This window comes from Diorhabda sublineata, chromosome 11 (genome assembly GCF_026230105.1).
Source record: "Diorhabda sublineata isolate icDioSubl1.1 chromosome 11, icDioSubl1.1, whole genome shotgun sequence".
Taxonomy (NCBI): Eukaryota; Metazoa; Arthropoda; class Insecta; order Coleoptera; family Chrysomelidae; genus Diorhabda; species Diorhabda sublineata.
Window position 1 is genome coordinate 11,172,422 of NC_079484.1, and position 21,052 is coordinate 11,193,473.

The window sequence follows — 21,052 nt, forward strand, 5'->3', positions numbered from 1 at the left end:
TTTTGATTGAAAATAAGTGCGTGAATCGTTAAATTGACTAATTATTAGCAACTTTTGTTTTATAAGGTTTCTTCTCAAATTCAATATTTTTCGACTTATTCGCGGGTGAAATTGTCGGTTTTTAGGCAAAAAACCACGTTTTTGGATTGTTTTTTAGCGAATAAGTGGCAAAATATGCATTCAATGGAAAAACCTGTAGAGATCAAAATTGATTGTAGTTAATAAAAAACAAAAAAAAATCGAGTATTCACGATGTTTACAAACCCAATATAAACGGAATTATTGCTTGTTGAAAGTTAATTGATATTTTCAAACGCCAAAATAGAAAGTTTCTATATACAACAGTGATTCCCAAAGTGGTCGATATTAACCCCTTGGGGTCGATATCGCTTTCCAAGGAGTCAACATAAACGAAAACTTCTTTTTGGGGGTCGACGACGTCTAAAAATCGGCCCGTATTAAGTAACCCGAGTTCTTATTTGAATTTTTTTATATACTGTATAACTTGTTCTAGGGGTACCGACTTGTTATGAGAATGACTAATATTTTAGTAGGAAGTATCATTCTTGTACTTTTAAAAAAACTTAACAATCGATAAGCGTGAACACGTTCGTAGAAGATGAATAACTTGACTAGATGAAAAGCATGAAAAATTCCTGTAAGATAATATAATGTGTTCAAGCGTATAAATCTTTAGGCATGTTTTGACTTGCATTGTTTTAGGTGCATATACGCAATTTAACCCGAACGAGATTATGATAAAGTCCAAACATGCTCCGGATATTTGACTATAGGACACGCTTGCACTTATGTTAAAAGTGCCTTTGCGTTTTCAATTTCGTCGGAACTTGAATGATAATACTGTAGGTTTCTCGGACAAAAAAAGTTGTACAGAGCTTTTAAGCAAATCTAAAGGGCAATATACATAATGTATGCTCTTCGAAACTGTCGTCGCGATTTTTCCAAAAAAAAAAAAATATTTAGCCTCGCTGTGCTCCACTCTGAAATCGCAAAATATTTCGAACTTCTGCCTTTTTTTCATTTAACGTGCAAAAAAATGATATAATTATCATCAGCACAAACGAGGAGCTTAAGGAGAAGTTCAACCAAGGCTATCAGAAATTCTGGTTGCAACGCAACATTGAAACACAGTATCCTGCATTGTGGAACATTGCTCAAAAATACCTTATCGCTTTTCCATCAACTTATATAATATTGAACCGAATTTAGCTAGATTGGTATAAAGTCACCAGATTCATCCGTCGCACTGAATTTTTCATTTTTTTATCTTCACTTTGCGATTTAAATGTTTTTTCAAAAAATACTTCCTACTCGAGTATTCTTACGTATTAATAATTATTAATTACACTTGATATTTACTGAGTTTTATTGTATTTATTTTGATGAGTTTTGATGACCAAAGAATGTTAAGTTCACTCACTTAACCAACTGCAAAGTTTCTAAATTGGTAAGTATTTTGTATCAATAGAAAAAAAAATAGAGATAGAATTTTTTAATTAATTGTAAAGTAATTAGGTCTGAGATATCAGTTCAGTTAGGCAAAGGGGTCTCTTGCCTAAAATGGTTTGAGAATCCCTGATGAACAATAACCGAAAACCAATGCATTGTTCTTGTAAAACTCATCACAACTTTCTTAAAGTCCTTCGAAAAATCTTTATTTTTATTTTTGTAAAAAGTTCCTAGCATTAAAACTAAGAGAGATGAAAAAAAATGATGTTGATTCTTGTATTTTTCGTTGTAAAAAATAGTGATAATCTCACCCTCTCTTCCACCCAAATGAAAAAAATCATTACCACTTTACAATTCGCTTTATTGGTGTTCTAATAATATGCTCTGTACGTTTGACCTGTTTAAAGTACTTATTTTTGAACAAAATTGAGCTTGAAGTGAGAAAATTAGTTTTGTAATTTAACGAAAAATCTTCTTTTCTTGAAAATAACTCAAAAACTATTGAGGATATGCAAAATTTTATAGAGTAGAAAATTGTTTGTTTTTCTTTACTGAATATTTTGGCATTTCTTTTGTAAGATAAACATTGAGTAAGATATGGCCATTTAAAGTTTGCGTGCGTTCACACAAAGTACCTTTTTAGGAAAATAAGTAAGTAGAACCTAGTTCCAAATGGTGATTTATTGGACTAATATCTAATTTAATTTTCCTCGTCGCTCTTGTATCTCACTTACCTTACTAGTAGAAATTTTAATTGTTTACTAAGTTGCATTAAATACTGTTTTATTACTTATTATCTTAGATTTAAAATGTTTTATTTAGTCTTACCTACTTCACTAGTCTCATTTTATTTCACTACTTAAATTTAATTTAACTAGTCTCTCCTATTTCAAAATTCTCTAGTATTGTTCTTGTGTATTATTTCACTAGTTTTCGTACCAATTTTTTACTAAAACATTGTGTCTTAACAAACGGAACAATTGAAACTATTGTCAGTGTTACTAGAATTACTAGGCAATACCAATTTTATACGAAAATAATTGATTTAAATTGAATTCCTTAGAAAATGTTCCATTCACAGGTTGGGTTCCTAATACATATGGTTAATATCCATAGTTCTAATTAGAGTTATTAATTTTATTAATTTTGTTATGGACTCTGATTAGTTTTCAACAAATTTTCGATTAACATTTGAGCTGTTTACACATTTTCTACATAAAAAATTTTGAAAATGAATAAGTAATATTGTAGAATTAGTTTAATATCTCCCAGATACAATACGTTTGTTGTAAATTCAATGAACGCGTGTAATGAAATGGAGAGAGGTATAAACATCTCTGGCAGTTTGGGAACAGTTTAATATGAAAATAAGAATTTGAACCTGATTCAAATTGTTCACGTTTTCACATATTACTCTGAGTAAAGGGTTTTGGTTTTGCTAAAATGACTGAAGATATGCATTTCATCTTAAATGAATCGAAAGTGATTGATTATGAAGAAATTAACAACACTGTCCGTACACTTAATGTTGAAACTGTATTAGCAGGTAAACATAGTTTCGTTTAGTTCAAGGTTAATTGTAGCAGCTGCCTTAATTTGGTTACGTCTGTCCAGTTATTCTGCAAAGACAGGTGACCATTTGCTTTAAAGTTTGTGTATAACCAACTTTTGTTGGATTTGGCTCGTTTTGAGAGTCCCATACAGTTAATTGTGGTTTAGTTTCGAGTCCATATGCATAGATAATGATCTTATAGACGTCTGTCGCCGTTCATGTAATATTAAATGTATGCGAGTGGAACTAATGCCCAACTATGCCTCAATATTCCAAGTTTCTGATTTCTTCTCGTTTTCCAACTTTTATCTGTATCAGTAAACAACTCAAAAAGCACGCGTATGACAACATGTTCTGAGTACTTTGATGTAATAGTATAAATAAGACTTCGTTTAATTTTTGAGATTTGTTGCACTTAAAATAAATAAAATCAACTTATTGCCGATGAGTGTGTCTGAATAGCCTACGCAAATAGAAGAGAAGACTCTACATCTTCACTTAGGATTGTAAGTTTATGGGTAACTGAAGACCTCATCAGCTTGACTGACAACGAGTTTTCGGAACGATGAAAAATAGCGTCGACCAGTGACATTATCAAAAAAGTTCACCAAATGCTACTGGACTACTGTCGGATCAAGTTAAGAGAGATAGGAAGGTAATCGGTATACCAACAGAAGGCATTGCCGCGTTCTCGCTCAGTTTTGATCAGAAGCGATTTCGAATGAACATTTTGAACACCTAACTGAGGCAGTTCAAACAAAATGTGTCTGATTTTTCAATAAATTGTAAAAAGGGACCAAATTTGAAGAAAAATAAAGTATATTTTCATCAGGTCAACGTACCTTCTCTAATCTTTTCCGTTTCCTTACCTAGTTTCACTTGCTGGTGACAGATTTTCATCAGAGGTAGATTTTATCACATACGTAAACGCCTATTTTGAGGAGAAAGGTGGCAACAGGTATTTGGAACCTTTTTTTCTATGTTGTCACAAACAGAGTCGGATTTCAGGGGTAACACCTCTATAGAGTCCCATTTTTGAAAATAATTTTTTTTCAAAAAAACTGTATATCAGATGCAAAATGTAATTGGGTGACTTTGTTATACATGTAATTAAATTAATTCTTACAGAAAGTTCTAAAACAAAATGGTGTCAATACAGAGCTATAAGCATAAGAGGAATTTTTAGAGAGGCTTCTTCTACCACCAACTTTTCGTTGTAGCTATTGATCTGAAACATAAAAATCATGTTTTTAGTTAATGTTTGAACTAAAAGCAGAAGAAATACGTAGCGGTTTCAGAAAATATCAAATTTTCACAAAATGGCGAGAGTTTAAAAAAATTTTTTTTTCGTCTAAAAAATCATAAAAAATCGGTCGGACAACCAAAAGTTTCCATTTTATCAATAAAATCCTACGTAGATCCCTAGAAAACGATGTTATGAAGCTTTTGACAAAGTTTTTAATTAATCGGATTAAAATTGGTTAAATAATTTTGTTTTCGAAAAATTATTTGACTACATCATTTTTAATATAATTCCCTACTATTTTAGTAAAAAAAAAGATGTTGACTTTTTACTCCTTAAGGAGAGTATGGGGGAAGTGCTGGAGCCTCAGGCCCTGAGCAGGTAGAGGTCTCAAAAAATTACTGATTTGATCATTTATTTTAAAAGCAATGTTGTATCCGTAGCATTTTTCCTATAAATTGGTTGGAAATTAAAATGAGCGGTATTTAAAATCTAATCTATAGTGAACGAATTATTGTAATTTTATCAAAATACTAATTTTTTACTGCATCCGATAATTTTATCCTCTAAATAATAATAAATTCTATATTCTACGCATTCAAAATGTGAATATATAGAAGTTGTGACCAAGTTCCGCGTCTCTTGAGCTCATGGTAATTATACTGCGGCAAGGTACATCTAGAAGACATTACAGAATATAAATTTTGATGAAATAATTAAAAATTTTGTTACCACTAAATTGAGAAAGATGTTTTCTTAATAAAAATTTTGTTATCACTAAATTGAGAAAGATGTTTTCTTAATAAAAATTTTAGTTTATGAAATAAGATTTTAATTTGTCTTTATTTATAATTTATATTTAATTTAACAGTAATATATTACAATTAAAAAAGTTCCAGCTGATTTTAATTTCCTTAAGTAATCCCAGGCCCTACTACTTTTCAGTCCAACGGTGTTAACAAATGACAGATGTCTGTATTATGATGTTTTTCTCTTAGAACCGGATTCATTTAAATTATGCATATTTTCAGGTTTTCGTTTGTGGTATTCACATAATTTTTACTTTCAGTTGGATTGTTTTCTATCCAAATATAAAATTGAGTCACTGTTTACACTATCAATACACCAACTGTAATAATTACACAGTGTAACGTCCGTTTCGATGTCAAAAGACTGAGTATACCTTCAGTCTCTGAAGACGATAACTTGGTTACCGAAACGAGCATCAGACAGTGTAATTATGAGTGCTAGAATAGTGGTAATATAAACAGTGTGTTTCCAACGGTTGTAGAAAATCCAAAGGCAACGCATGTTGTTTAGTTTTATTATGGAAAATTAATTAGGAAATTATAGATAATCATAAAAGAAGCAAGTGTGTGGGGATAAATAGTATATTTGTATTAATATCTTAAAATTCATTTCGGAATTATTTCATCTACTAATGATGATTCTTATCGCGATTCAATTTTTGATAATTTTTAATTTAAGTTTTTTTGTTTTATTTCAGCTTTGGTGGATTTTGGTCCCGCCGATTTCAAGAAGGTGGTTCATCTACACCTTGGATGTTCGGCGGGGTGCAGCCAACAATATTACCTCCTACCTCATCAAAAGACACAAATTATTTCCAACATATAATCAATAACAATATGGAGAACGATCTACGTGAAATACTTCGAGAAAAAGCTGAGAAGCATCGCGATTATTATAATTCCAAGTTGGTTACCGATACTACCGACATCGATAGTTCGCCAATTGAAGAAAAGATGGCAGACGAAGTACCAAGTTTAGACACGAACGATGCTAACGCGACCGAAGTACTCGAATCGAGTTGTACGGGGTCGATCAATTCTAAATCGAGACAAAGAAGACGGGGTGTTTACGAGATTGAAGCAATGTTTTCGGAACCGGTTGAATTTAAAAGTGTAAAACTTTTGCGTCAAAATTATATTTCAATGCTAGAAAAAACAACGAAACAACTTTCGTTAGTTTCAGATAATTCAAATATCGATAAAAAAACCGAGAAAAGACAAGAAATCATGCCTGAAAAATTAGAGTTGTTAAACGAAAAAACGGAATTGCTTGTTCCACCTTCAAGCGGTTATTGCAGTTCCACTGCTTCGGGAACTAGTGATGACGAACGTGAAAAAAATTGGAGGAAAAGTGAAAGAAGAAGTGGCAGCACTGATTCGGCAGTACAAAGTGATGAGGAGGCACCTATTCAAACCAATTGGGGAGAAAAAAATGAGGAAATTTCGTTGCCGAATGGTGAGTGCATAATCATTAAAATATTAAATGAGTAGTGAATGTGGATCAATAATAACTAAAGCAAGTTGTTGTTCTGGTGTTATCTTATCGATAACGTAATCTAATAGCCAACCTCTAATCTTAATATAAATAATGCTTAATGTTTTCTTACGTTTGACCTTAAACTCTCCTAACTTATACTTTTATTGTTCTCAATTTATATATAAAGCTTAACAAAACATCAGTTTATCAATAAAATGTTGATAATACTCATAATAATGCGTTATTAGAAATACTTTAAAATATAAAAAGTTGACGAAATATCAATTTATTTTAAAATTTAAAATTCTTATATTTACATTTCATCCAATATCTAAATTTTAGACTGCATTGTTTTAATTATTTATAGTTTATTTCAGATAGGCATAGAGTAATAAAACCTCATTAGGTATGCAAAGGGACCACAGAGTGAGCTAACGAATATTCAAGCCACTTTCATAGTTTGGCATTGATTTTATTATAAAATTCTTTCTTTTTATCAAGTGCAGGTAGTACCACCCGGGTTGGGTTTAGCCTATTGTTATGCATTCACAAACACTGAAAATAATGTGACAAAGGCGTGCCGGTAAGATACTCGTACAAAGGCAGAGGCACTAGCTGAAGGTTGATTGGTACCTGTTAAACGCAAAACGTAACTGTATAATCTACTACCTAAGTAATCCCTACACATTATTTCAAAACCTACACCTATGGCCGACACCGAAATTGAGCCGAACTTGATGGAATTCCCCAATTTATTACTCTATACCTTTCTGAAATAGACTATAGACTCAAAAATAGTTACGAGTTTTTCCAAGATATTTACAAAATCGAATTGATCTTGATCTTGGACTTGGTTTTACTGTAATATTATTACATTTCTTGATAAACGAGGATGTATTGATATGTAGTTAGCCTAGACCATGTATAAACAAAATATTACGTTACCGTAGCAACTTATTAGAAGTGTCAGTGTAAAGTTTGACATCAAAAAAGTAAACCAGAGTTACGCAATAAATTAAAAGAAAAAAGATGTCCACCGAAATTGTGAAAATCGAAAAATTGGAGTATCGAGCAAACATCAAGTACCTGTATTTAAAATGGTTAAGAGGTAAGCAGATTTACTAAGATATGGTTAATACCCTTGGTGATCAATGTCCTTCATATGCGACCGTGAAAAATTGAACTGCAAGCTTCAAAGAACGTAAATTTTCCATTGAAGATGATGACTGATCGGGAAGGCCAGTTTCTGTGTCAGTCCCCGAAAATATTTCATACGAACGCATTCATCATATAGTTCATGTTAATTTGGACACGAGAAAAATTGCTGCAAAATGGATCCTTAAATGTTTGAATGTTGACCAAAAGCGTGCAAGGATCTGTGCTCGATTTGAAAACGATGTAGACTTCTTAAATCGAATTGTTATTATGGATGAGACTTGCGTACATTTCTACGATCCAGAAACAAAGCAACAATCGACAATGGAATGGCGACACTCTGGTTCTCCAAGACCTAAGAAGATTCTTGTCCAAAAATCTGCTGGAAAAGTTCTTGCTTCAGTTTTTGGGGATTGCCATAGAGTAATCATGATTGATTTTTTGGATAAGGGTAGAATAATAACTGGAGATTACTATTCGACATTACTGAGCACTCTACGGGAAAAAATTAACGAGAAAAGATGTGCCATGAATTATGCCATTAGCAGTTCCATTGTCAAGGGGCAATCAAAAACTAATTTCGCTAAGATGAACGGAAATATTACATGCTTTCAAATACAAATTCAAAATTCAAATCTTTCGTGTTTAACCAATTAAAACCGGCGAATCATTAAATTAAACGCTCTCCATTAGTCAAGCAGCTTTATAAACCTCAAGAGTTATAGGGCTATGATAAATTATGCATAGAATTCATAAAAGTTTTCATAAAAGTTCAGTTTTGAAATGAATGCAAAAAAACGTCAAACTGTTTATTTTATTGTTCGTCTTATGACATGAGTCAAAAAAATAAAACGTCAAACTTTTGATGACGTCATAATTATTTTTTTTTTAAATAGGAATTTTTCAAATCATTTGATAAAGCTTGTTTTTCTGCATTATGAAGAATAATTCGATCGATAAAAGTCGAAATAAACTGAATTTTAGGAGTAACTTTCAAATCATAGAAACAGTCCATTAAACCAAAATTAATTATTGGAGAAATTGTTCAAACTGTTCCATTCACTATCTGACATAGATCAAGCCGATGATAAACCTGATTTACAGAATTTTCTATCCGTGAAGTTATACGAGCCACTTCCTGTCTAATTCTTTTGATTAAGTCTACTAATTTATAAGGTAGGTTAACGTAGACCTCACATTTCAAATGGCCCTACAGAAAAAAATGAGTGGGGTTGATCAGGTGATATAGGTGGCCACTCCATTGATCCACGCTTTCCAATCGAACTTTGTTCAAACTGGTTATCCAGATACCTTTGAATATTAAGACTATAATATGGTGGTCTACTATGTTATTGGAAGTACCGAGTTTCATGTTCTCCTATTATTTGGAACCGAGATTGTCGTACATACAAGGATTGCTCTTCGATGGGCTGTAAAGAACAGACGGGTGAATATACAAAAAAACTCATTTCCAAAAGTAAGGTACAATACAGTTTATATTTTATAATCACCTTGATGATTAAAGCATTTGTCATATCTGTGAACAAACTTTACAATACTTTCTTCATAAAATGTAGCCGCCAATGATTGTAAGTGCCTCCAAACCACCGCTTCAGTTCAAAGAAAATATGAAAATCACTCGGTGCTAGGTTTCGATTGTATGATGGGTCTTCGACAATGTCCCATTGAAATTGCAGAAAAGTCATTGCGTTATACGAGTGCATTATCATGGATCAGGACAATTCCGTTTGTTTTGAATAACTCAATCAATACAGATATGAATCTGTATTGATTGTTATTCTAAGTTGTATAAACTCTACAAGCAATACTTCTTTTTGGTCCCAAAAGCAGTTGCCATAATTTTACGGCTGTTGAAGGTTCGTTTGAATTTTGTGGGCACCATTGCTGTGATTATCGTTTCGTTTCGGGCGTGCCATACAGTCGGTCAACATCGTTGGGACACAGCGAGCGCAAATTTTAATGAAGCGCAGTTGTACAGCAACGATAGAGTGAAATTTCCTTGCATCGATAATTCACTTATTGTGAACCTTCGAGTCGTCTGTAGCAACAGACTTGCGTTCTTGGCCCCCTTCATCATCAGTTCAGCCATCTTTAAATTTTCGACACCACTCAAGATTAACGCCATCTTTCATAAAGGTTCCTCCATACACTCGACTCATTGTTCGATGAATTTCCGCTGCACTGTTCCCTTCTACCTCAAAGAAACGGATAGCAACTCGCGATTCATACTTAGCGAAAAAATCAATAGCGAGAGCTTACGTTGAACTGTTGAGTTTGAGCGTTTGGTTTTTCATCACAATGCCTTGAAAATTTCACAAACGTCTGTCCGAATTATCTCCTGAGTTCGTGAACAAGTTGAACTTTGTATGAGTGCAGTTTTTCTTTCTTTGGAAACTTTACTGCAAACGACCGAATAAAATTTTGACAGTTTCTGTTGTAGTTGCACGAGGCTTATATTCTAATGACAGCACTTAACTTTACATCGTCATCTATTCCTGGTCTTCTAGATTTATTAAATTAATATTTGCAGCTATTCTACGTACCGATTTTGCACTAAAATTCAATACCAATAAGCTACATTAACATGCTGAATAGTATCAAAACCTCAATGCAAGCCTCAGTAACCTATGAATTACGTTGTTCATGAGAATTAATAGTATACCCCCCTATAAGAGGAATAAATAATTTTGTAAAAACACCATAGAAAATTGAAACAACCCATCGGTTGATTGCATTTATCTACTGGTCCACCAGGTTAGAAAGAATATCATATGAATACAACACGATTAATCCAGTTTCCGAACAACAATGACCGTGTCCAGGTTAGTTTCCAAACATTAAGATCATAATCGAGGTAACCGACCACAGTTTTCGAAAAGTCCGACTAACCCTGAAAAACTGTTGTTTTATCTCAAAACAGTTGGTAATATTGATAAAAACAGATGTTACTAGGTAAGTTTTAATTCGTTTAATTATATAGTTTTTCTTTATAAATTCAAAACTTACGTTTATTTTGTTGTTAATTAATTCTCATAGTTTTCATTATAACTTGCTTTTCAATATATTTCAAATATTAACGTTTTACGTTTTATAAATTTTTTGCATTACTTCATCATAACTCTGATATGTTTTTATCATTAAAAACTTCTACGACTACAGACAGTGACTCGTGCACCGTAGTGTCTATGTATAGAAAGATTTTGCTTATGTGGGTTGTGTTTTGTTAGAAAATATAGCTTTTTCCGACCATAGAAAATGAAAATATAGAGGTAAATGGAAATATTATACAATATCCAATTCGACTAGTTATTTTAAATATATTTAATTACTAAGAATTGCAGAATCAATCAATGAATTTTCGATTTATCGAGTTAACACGAAAAATGTTTTTGGAGAGCATTCATAAAATTGACGAAATCACGCATCTTATACGTAAAACTATTTATAATTGATTTAAGAACAGATAACCGATTTAGAATGTATTGTAATATAAAAAAGTACAATATAATTTTAAAGTATCAGTATAAAAAATATTTTTGGGAAATCCTGCTTTGCCTGATTGCGCTTTAACGGTATGGATCTAATCGAAAATGTGCCAGGACAAACATTTAACCTGAATATGTGTATTTCTTCTCTTAAGGGGCACACCTAGTGTGACAGTCTAAAAAAAGCAGTTTTTGGAAATTAAAAAAAACTAGTGAATCAAAAGTTTTAAAATTTTGAAGGCATATTTATACATATTTTGAGAATACACAGTAAAATTTTTGATATAAATATTCTATATATTTTTTAAATGGCACGCCATCTCCGGCGACTCCAAAAAGAAGGTCCTCCACTGCTGGAGTGATTGTAGCCTTCTCCGTTGATAAAACCTAACAAAAAAAATCTCTTTAAAATAAAACATATTGTCTGTACGATGACTTTCGGGAGAACAAAAAAAATCAAAAATTGACAAAATGGCGGCATGTTGAGAAAAAAGTTGAATTTTACCCAAAATTTTAGTCGTTTTTGGCCTGCCAAAATTCGATTTTTGATCAGATCAAAAACCTGGATGGTCATCGTATGGAGAACTATATAGAGAAGTTGCAAAAAACATTTGATAGCCATCGGTTCATTTGTCTCCGAGTAATAACTTCATCAAATTCGAAAAATGCTGTTTCGAGAAAAACACGTTTAACTCAAAAACTATTTAAGAAATCGATTTAAAATTTTGGTATGTTATTTTTAAAGGTATAACCTATCGAAATATGAAAAAAAATTTTTTGAAAATATCACTCTAGGTGTGCCCCTCAATGCAATAATGTGTTCATGTACAAGTATTTTTTCATTTGCCGCATCTTTTACGCTATAAATTTTATAATTTTGATTCCTAGATTTTTGAATAAATCAAGATTTTCAGAAAACAATGAGACAGCTACATTGCACTAACAGGTTCTGAATTTCTTAAACTTTTTGGTTTTGGTGCCATTTCAGACACTTTTCAGCTAATCTAGACGATTAATATTTTTTGTTTTTAAAATAGTTTTATTTGACTTGTTACTAATCATAACTCCTCAAACCTTCTGTATTGAGAACTAATAGACGCTTTTTTATTAATTTTATATATTCTACAAATTATTCTTTTTCGGCGCCAGTAAAAGTTTTCTTTTTGATGATAGTTTTATGCTTTCAACATCCCAACTTTGTCTGGTTGTCGCATCATGAAATTATAAAACAAATTGGAATGTTAAACTATAGTGTAGCGAGTTAGAGAATCGGACTCCGTCCAGTTTAGCCTAAGCAATGCCACTTCGTTTATGGCTCACAGTACTTCACTACTTCACAGTTATGTTATATTATGGCAATGAAGAATACAACAGAAATCGACTTTTGGTTTCATTGTTTTTTCTATTCTTCACTCTATTTGTGTGTCTCGTCTAGATTTCATCCTAACTATTGTGATGTTTTTGCTTGTTCTATTTAGGTATCATCTAATTCTATTTATTCGAAGAAACAGTCAACTTGTGTGTCACAAATAGGGTCTCAAGGTAACGCAATATTCGTAACACATCCAAATAAAAGATGTGTTTGTCGCTCTGACCTGGCAGAACAACCTCAGTATAAACTACGACTTCAACAGCACGTTACATATTTTGTTCGGTTGTACCAACGTGTCCTATTCTGATGGTAGGTAATTATGTTGACCTCGAGTATCCAGATGCCTGACTTGTCTTGTTTTTGACAAGCTCATTGATGTCAGGTATCATATTCGTTCTAGTTATTTCAAGAATTGATTGGAGATTTTCATTCGTAAGTCTTGTGCGATGTTTGCTCTTATTTATTTTCATGACGGAAAACATCTGCTCACATAAATATGTGCTACCTGCATGAATGCAAAGAATGCGTGTTGCATGCTTTTTTAATTCCGGGTAATCGAATTTTGTAGAAGTTGAGAATATTCATCCAATTTTTTATTGGTTCACTGTGCTAAATGATTTTAAATGAGGGAAATGGTCCAAAGTTTGATATTTCACCAGATTTTCCCACAGCCTCAACTTTGTTTCAAAGGCTTGAATATATGAATACATTTGAGTGACAATCAGACTTTTACCCTGTAACTTTATATTCAGATCAGTCAAGTGTTTATTCATATCTACCAAAAAGGCACAATCAATCCACCAGTCATTGTCATAATCAATTGGTTTGCCTTTTTCTAACATGAATAAGGTCACGTAAAAATCTAAAAACTACTCCACGACTGAGCCAACGAACTTCGGTGAAATAAGGAACATCAGAAAACTTTTCGTCCAAATCTTATAAAAATGGCCTGAACTGTCGGTGATTTAGTCATCTGCTCCTTATAAAATTTACAATGTTAATTATATGTTGCATGACATATTCCATTTTTAAATGTTTGGATACCAATGATTTCTGATGAATTATATAGTGAAACCCCACAAAATTCCCTGATGTTTTCTGTTTTAATTTAGTTACAACGCCCGAATGTTTGCCAGCCATGGCAGGAGCGCCATCCGTAGTTGTGCTTCTAAGTATATTCCAGTCGAGTTCATATTCTGCTATCAAATGCTCAATTTCAGAATAAATATCATTTGCTGTTGTAGTACCTGTCAATGGAACGCATTTTAATAGTTCTTCAGTTATTTCAAAGTTACTGTTAATACCTCGTATAAAAACAGCAAGTTGAACTGCATCAACAGTATCAGTGCTCTCGTCAACAGCCATTGAAAAGTTTGTAAATTCCTTAATTTTCTCCTTCAGTTGAAGAACCAAATTTTGAGATAAATAATTTATTCTTGAAGCAACAGCTTATTTAAGAGCGAAAAATTTTATATTATTGACTTTTGAGATGGAAATGAAACATCGGCAACTTTCAACATACAGTCTTTAATAAAATCACTATCAGTGAAAGGTTTTGATCTTTTGGCGATTTATAATGCAATAATAAAACTTAATTTCAGGGTATCTTCGCTCCCTGTATTAGCTTTTGTAAACATCGATTATTGACTTTGAAGCTTAGATTTTAAAGATAACAATGTGTCGATTCTTATTTTTTCAGTGTAACCATTGAATTTTGACTTCGTATCCTCAAATTAAACTCATTACAAACAGCAAATACTTTTCTGTATTATTGTTATCTGTTTGGTTCTCCCACTCATTGATTGAGACTGATCGCCTACAGTAAAATTCCCACCATAAATTAGTAGCGCTTCACATTCACATATTGCTAATTAAACGTGTTTATTCAAATTGTTCTGTAAATACGATCTAAACTGCTTATAAGCTCACGCATAATATTGTTAATTAGATAATATTATGCCAGCGTTATCACAACAAGCAGGTTAATGCACAGTGCTGACGTCATTCCGTAGCACACGTTTTCTTTGGTTACTATTATTTTTGGTTTATCAATTCGTTCGAACACAATGGAATAATGTTTGTATTTTCTGGGACACTGATATTCAGATATTGTTATGGATAGATTTATATGCGTCATATTTCTTATTTTTTAATAAATATCTGTTTCAAATTTGAATCATGAGAATAAGAATTGTATGCTTTAATCTTGGTTACAATGATATACTTTATTATAAATGAAAGAGACAATTTATAAGACAGAGCCGGGTTTTTTTGTAAAAAACGTACGGAAACAGGTATTTTTTTTTAATATATGTCACCTCGTGGTGAAAAATTTGAGTATTTAGCGATGTTTCCAACTGACCTCGTACAAGTTCGTTTTTGTCAAATTTCCAAGCACTACTTCACACCTTTCACAAATATTGGTGGTGGTTTAGAGATTTTTCTGTTTGATCATTACTGCATTCTTCTGTGTCATTTCGTTTGTTCAAGTAATCTGCCATCTCTTCTAGACTACTGAACCTATTTGAAGCTTTTACTTTCGGAGAATTTAGCCAATAATCGTCTATTTCTAAACTCGTTTCCCGTTTCGCTTTCAACTAAATACCATTGTTTGTGTTGGCCCTATACATATATTTGTCAGTGAAAATATTGAGTAATTTGGAATTGGGAAGAATATATTGGAATAACCAATTAGTTATTACCTTGAACTTGAGAAGAATCGTAGTCTTGCGACATTGGCATCACTATCTATTGTGGAATAATCTGCGCTGGTATCACTGTTTGGTAAGGAAGTTGATTGGAAATATAAGGCATATGCATTGGTTGACCAAAATTGGCTGTTGTTATATTGTATGCCATATTTTTGTTTCACACTGTATACTATTTATATAGTATTTTTGTTGTCAGAATTTTCTAGTAATGTATTTTTATTTTTATTGTGACCTAATCTCTCGACATTTAAACAACGACTCCTGGACGAATAATATGGAAAAAAAGATATAAATGTATTAAATTTCGGTTTGAACTGGTTTCTCCAATAACTGTAAAACGCCGCTGACTTGTATGCGTTTTTGAATCTAGTATCGCGATGAGAAGAAATTACCTCTTATTTTCAATGTCACTTCCACTCCACTCCAGCTATTACCAGTATCAATGTAATCTACGAATTAATTAATAGAATAAAAAAACTGGTACTATTAATTTGCCAAAGTTACTTAAATCTACATTACAATTTATAGTTCAAGTTGCTTTTAGTTTAGAATAGCTGGACCATAGTGTAGAAGACTTGGATTTTTTAGACCTTTTTTCAAAATAAGCTAACAGCACGCGTTCTGTAAAGCGGTAAATATTATTCTGGTTCCGCCATTCTATAAAAGTGTTATATTGTTTTAGATATGTTAAGATTTTTCCGACAACAAATTCAATGTTGCCACATTTGCTTTTTCTATGATTTCTTCAGGAGGACATACTTCAAACTCAGAATCTTCACTGTCCATCTTAACAATAATAATAGAAAGCCACTACTAAATCAAGACAAATCGAATTACTGTTAAAGTTTAATCATCATTTCATGTGCTATCAGGTCAAAATCAAATATTTTGTATTTAATAAAGGTGTGAACGATTTGCACTAATCAACTTGGTAGCTTATAGAAAGTGTGGAATAAAGGTAACTTTATGGCACTTTTTTCTCAACGTTTTTCTACTTTTCTAACCATAAACAACCGTTTTAAGCGCTATACACCGTTAAAATACAAGGTACTTTAAAAATACGGTGTAGAGAAATTAATTTTATTTGAGATTTTCCAAAGTAGTATTGACTAATAATAAATTAATTAAAGAATGGAAGTACTTAAAAATTTATACCAAATATTTTATAATCAAGGTTTTTCCAAAACAAATGACTCCAATATAAAACCGCAATACCAGGTGTTTAACGTGACTCAATACCACAAAGAAAGCCTAAACTTTTATTTGCGTTGATGCAAATGTATGTGTAAATGTTATTCCACAGGTCTATGTTGGAATTACCACAACTCCATAATTATTAAAATTCGTGTTTATATTTCTTGAAAGGATTGTCCAATGTCACTAAAAGTGATTTTCATTTTTTAATTTATTGTTAGGAACAAGTTCGCGAAAGGGGTCCTTAGCCGTCCCTGTCCGGCTATTATGGAATTCTAAAATTCGGCGAAGGCGGAAATCTTTGATGTACGATTGAAATACCCGGAATTCGTTTGATGTTTTTTCTATCATAGCATTTACATTGTTTCTTTTGAATAATTTCTTTGAAGGTCTATTTATTAATTTGTTTTGTTTCTTTATTTTCTAGAAGTTTTTAGAATTCTTTTGGGATATATAAGGAGCTGTGTACCACAATTCAGGTAGTTTATAATGAATAGTCATAGTGAACAGGCCTTAATAGAATGTGATCGAAGAATTTAAATAAATTATTTAAGTTAGTAAAGTGTTAGTGATAAGTGAATTATTATAAGTTGGTTAAGTGTGTGTATAGTGTTTAAATAAATTACGATTGTAAGAGACATTGTCTATGAATTCATCACACGAATAGAAATCGTTATTGTTGGATAAAATAATTTTGGTTTGAGGATATAGTAAATAAAGAGCGACTATTTTTTAACAATACAAAGCTGAAACCGTTGTTGATAATCGTAGAGAAGACATTTTTCATTACATCAATATTCCTCTTCAGGAACTGAAAGTAAAATCAACAGTGTATATAGTACATTTAACAGTCACTCAAATTGATATATGAAAGTCTGTACTGATTTAAATGATGATTATACGAATATTAGAAAGAAATATAAAATTAAATTATGAAAATATTGGAAAACTTAAAAAAATACTTGAATCTGCCGCTAATATATAAGTTAAAAGTCAAGAAACCCTTTTGTTTTGATGTCTTTTTAATTGAAATACAATAAGTAACAATTGAGGCAAAGTAATAGTGTGTCACATATTGTAAATTTATTTTCGTCTTTTTTCCATTTCCATGGCACATCAGTACTTATATTTCAATACTTGTACTATTACACTAGTTTACATCTGCCAAAGAAATTTTAGCTGTTCCTGACTACATATGATTTGCTATTTTCAAAAATATAAAATTATTTGGTATATAGACTTTGGAAAAAACGTGTCAGAGACCAACAATAGGCAGACATCATATTCGTATTCCAGAAATCCAGGTAGCACTCCTCCATGGCGCGCTTGCCCTGATGCATACGCTCACACTGCTCTTCGTTCATATCTGCTACATTTTCCGGAAACATGGCCAGATGCTTATGGAGGAAGTGGACTTTTAAGCTCATATAGCACCGGATGTTTTTTCATTGTAGTAGGTCTCCTAAAAATTCAATATATTTGTCAGGTTTTTTATTTCCGGAAAATTCTGCATCAATGTGATGAAAGTCTTTATTTGTAACTCAGTCATAGAATTCCAACATTCAGTATCTTCTGTAAGTTGTCTAATTTGAGGGCCATCACAAATACTGGTTTTAATCTTTTCCATAGTGAGCTGAGGGCAATTTTTGGCAAATATAAGAAAAGCAGTTCTCGTATTTATCTAGTGATTTAAAAAATTGGTTTTATTTGTAATGAAGAAATACATTCTTCTTACCCAATGCTCTTGCTTTACTATTCAAAAGACATATGAAACGGGAAAACTCAGTATTACAGATTGTAAGAATACCCCCTTCATTTTTATAGTTGTATTTTTTTTAAATATTGTTCCACACATCTGTTGACATATGTTTTAATTTATATTATCTGGAATCCATAAAAAAATTGGATGGTTGCAAGTACCTGCCAGGTGAGTTTGAAATTGTAACAAATCAATATATTTCATATTATACTTTAACAAGACTGCCGCTTACTATGTTTTAATTCACACTATTTTAAGCGTGTAAAAAAATTGGCAGAAGATTTTCTGGGTTGTAAATACTAAAATTAATCTGAAGAGGATGCATTCGTGTTGAAACTCCACATACATATACTATTCTTACTGTAGAAGGTCCCATCGGTGAGTTTGCCGCTCCCAATCTGGCGAGTGAGTCGGCCTCGTCGTTGCTTTTGTTGCCCGAGTGACCGGACACCTAAACGAGCTGGATATTGCAGCCATCACTCACCAGGTTCTCTTGCACTTTCAACCGTTATGACTTGTATGACAACTCTACTGTCTGAGCAGATTGAGATACTGTGCTCTTGGGGCGTAGACTGAGACATTTCATCACAGATAATACCTCTGCTTGGAAGACGGTGGTATGTTCCCCAAGCGAAAACAATTCGCTTATTTTGGGGGGCCACCGCCACCTGCTCCGGTCAAGTCGTTTCTCCTGGAGCCCTCTGTGTACCAGGTGGCTCCATTATTTCATATAGCGGGTACGGAGTCACCTTTACACTGCTTGCGCTTAGTGAAATCCTTATTATCAACGGTCGCAGGCGTCATTTGGTCGCTTCTCCTCGAAATGATTGGGCATTCACCTATGGTCTGCGTCCAGATTTTTGAAATGCCAGTTGATTCAGCCTGCATTTCTCTGTTTAGATCAGCCTGTAGGTTGTCCTCATGGCTTCGAATTGAATCGATAGATCCAAGCGTGGAAGGACCAGTAGGACTTCAAGGTCCCTAGTTAGGGCTGTACGCATGGTATAAATCCAGTGAAGGGTCTTAGGTGAAAGACCTACGGTACCCATCTTGCGTTAAAATTTTCGGTTAATGTTCAATGGACCGCACTTTGAAATGCCTACTATGTCTGGTAGCTCACGAACTTTCAGTCGACGAGCCTCCAGAACCGTTTTTTGGATTTTATTCGACTTTTCTGGAGTAGTGACATCATTTAGTCGATTAGTGCGCAGTTTATTTTAAATTCTGCTATCCAAGGAGCAGTCTCACCCAGAGTAGAATCTAGTTCCGCCTTTATCTTAGTTGAACTAATGACTTTCAAATAAAAATATTGTATCACAAAAGGATGACTAATTTTTTCCATGTTTACAATTTTACTGAAAACGTTCACTATTGATGGCTGCCGCACAACGAGGCGTATTAAAATTTGATGCTGTATATATTGTGTAATTTTTTATATAGTGGTACTTTTCAAGCAACTACCGCCATCTCAAAGTCAGGCCAAGTACTTCTGTGAACATCCTCGTATTAAAGCAATAATTTCTGTTGCACTGTAAATATGACACACTACGATATAAACTACTCTTCTGATATCCGCACACAATAATATCTTGAGTATAAATACCTTTTCTGATCCATATACTACATTTTCAGTAGTGCCACATTCACGACGCCAAGGATCTCCTCCTCCTTCATTAAGATTTGCTCAATAGTCTGATCACTTACAATGCCAGGATAAAATTATTTGAACGCATAGATGTAAAACAACTTTCTCTAAATTTTTAAACTTTACAGGGTCCATTCTATACTCTAATTCTTTCATATCTTGTAGATAACTTTATGCAGCCTTAGCATACGGAAAGTGTCCTGCTGCATGAAATTAGCTCAATACTATATAAATGTAAGTTCTAATCTCCCATGCAGTCAGCAGCAATGAATAATGTAACCATTCCAAAATAAGTAATCCATAGTATCGACGTTTCATTTTTATTCTCAAGCTCAACTAACTAATTTTCAAAAATTGTAGCAAGCATTTGAAAATCATGATTTTCAGTTATTTGTGTACAATTAAACACTTCGAAAATCATGGATTTCTCTTCATCATTCAATAAGTTTACATAATCCTTATTATGCTCCATAAGATTTTCAAAAATCATTTGTGATAAAGCTTGGTGTAATAAAAAGTATGGGTATAGCAGTCGCCAGTCGCTAGCATACGCCAGTCCAGATTATATGTGGTCAATGGTATTTTCAGTATATATGGTAGAAAAAACTTGTTTTATCCCACTTCCAGTTATTTATTTCATGGCTCTCGCCAAAAAGTTGGTATTCCAAATTTAATATCTTGTTTCTTGAACATCCCATACATGATTTACACAATTGGGAGCACAAGACTCAATATAGGTATTTTTCACCAACTATGATATAATATTTTTCATAAATTTGACAATAACAAGTCATAAGTGAACATTATCAACCACAAAATTAGCGGTATTAGACCAAAAGTTAAATTTTATAAACTACATATTTCCTAGCGCACCCACCAATTTTGTATAAATAACAATTTTTAAACTTCAAATATTCTTAAAAATGAACTAAATTATACAGAATTAACTTGTAATTCAATTTTGTTAATTTTTATGTTGTTTTCGTACGATATGTCCTGATTTTACCAATGATATTCTTTTTACATTCGTCATTTTGCTACTCTTAATATCTCTATTTGTGTGTATAAGGGTTTGTTGTAGACAATTCCTTGAAATGGGAGTTACATATTGCCGCCTTTATAGTCTACCATTCCCTTCTGGGGTACGAGTGGTGCGACT

At 32.6% G+C, this 21,052-nt stretch overlaps 1 protein-coding gene across 4 annotated transcripts in view; it reads left to right on the forward strand.

The window, feature by feature from the left end:
* LOC130450481 (uncharacterized) overlaps nucleotides 1–21,052 on the forward strand; it is a 247,827-nt gene that overhangs the window by 34,386 nt on the left and 192,389 nt on the right. For all 4 annotated transcript variants that reach the window (XM_056788878.1, XM_056788881.1, XM_056788880.1 and 1 more), the window contains exon 2: nucleotides 5,773–6,530. In XM_056788878.1, the coding sequence (XP_056644856.1) occupies nucleotides 5,773–6,530 (758 nt within the window). The remainder of the gene's footprint in view (nucleotides 1–5,772; nucleotides 6,531–21,052) is intronic.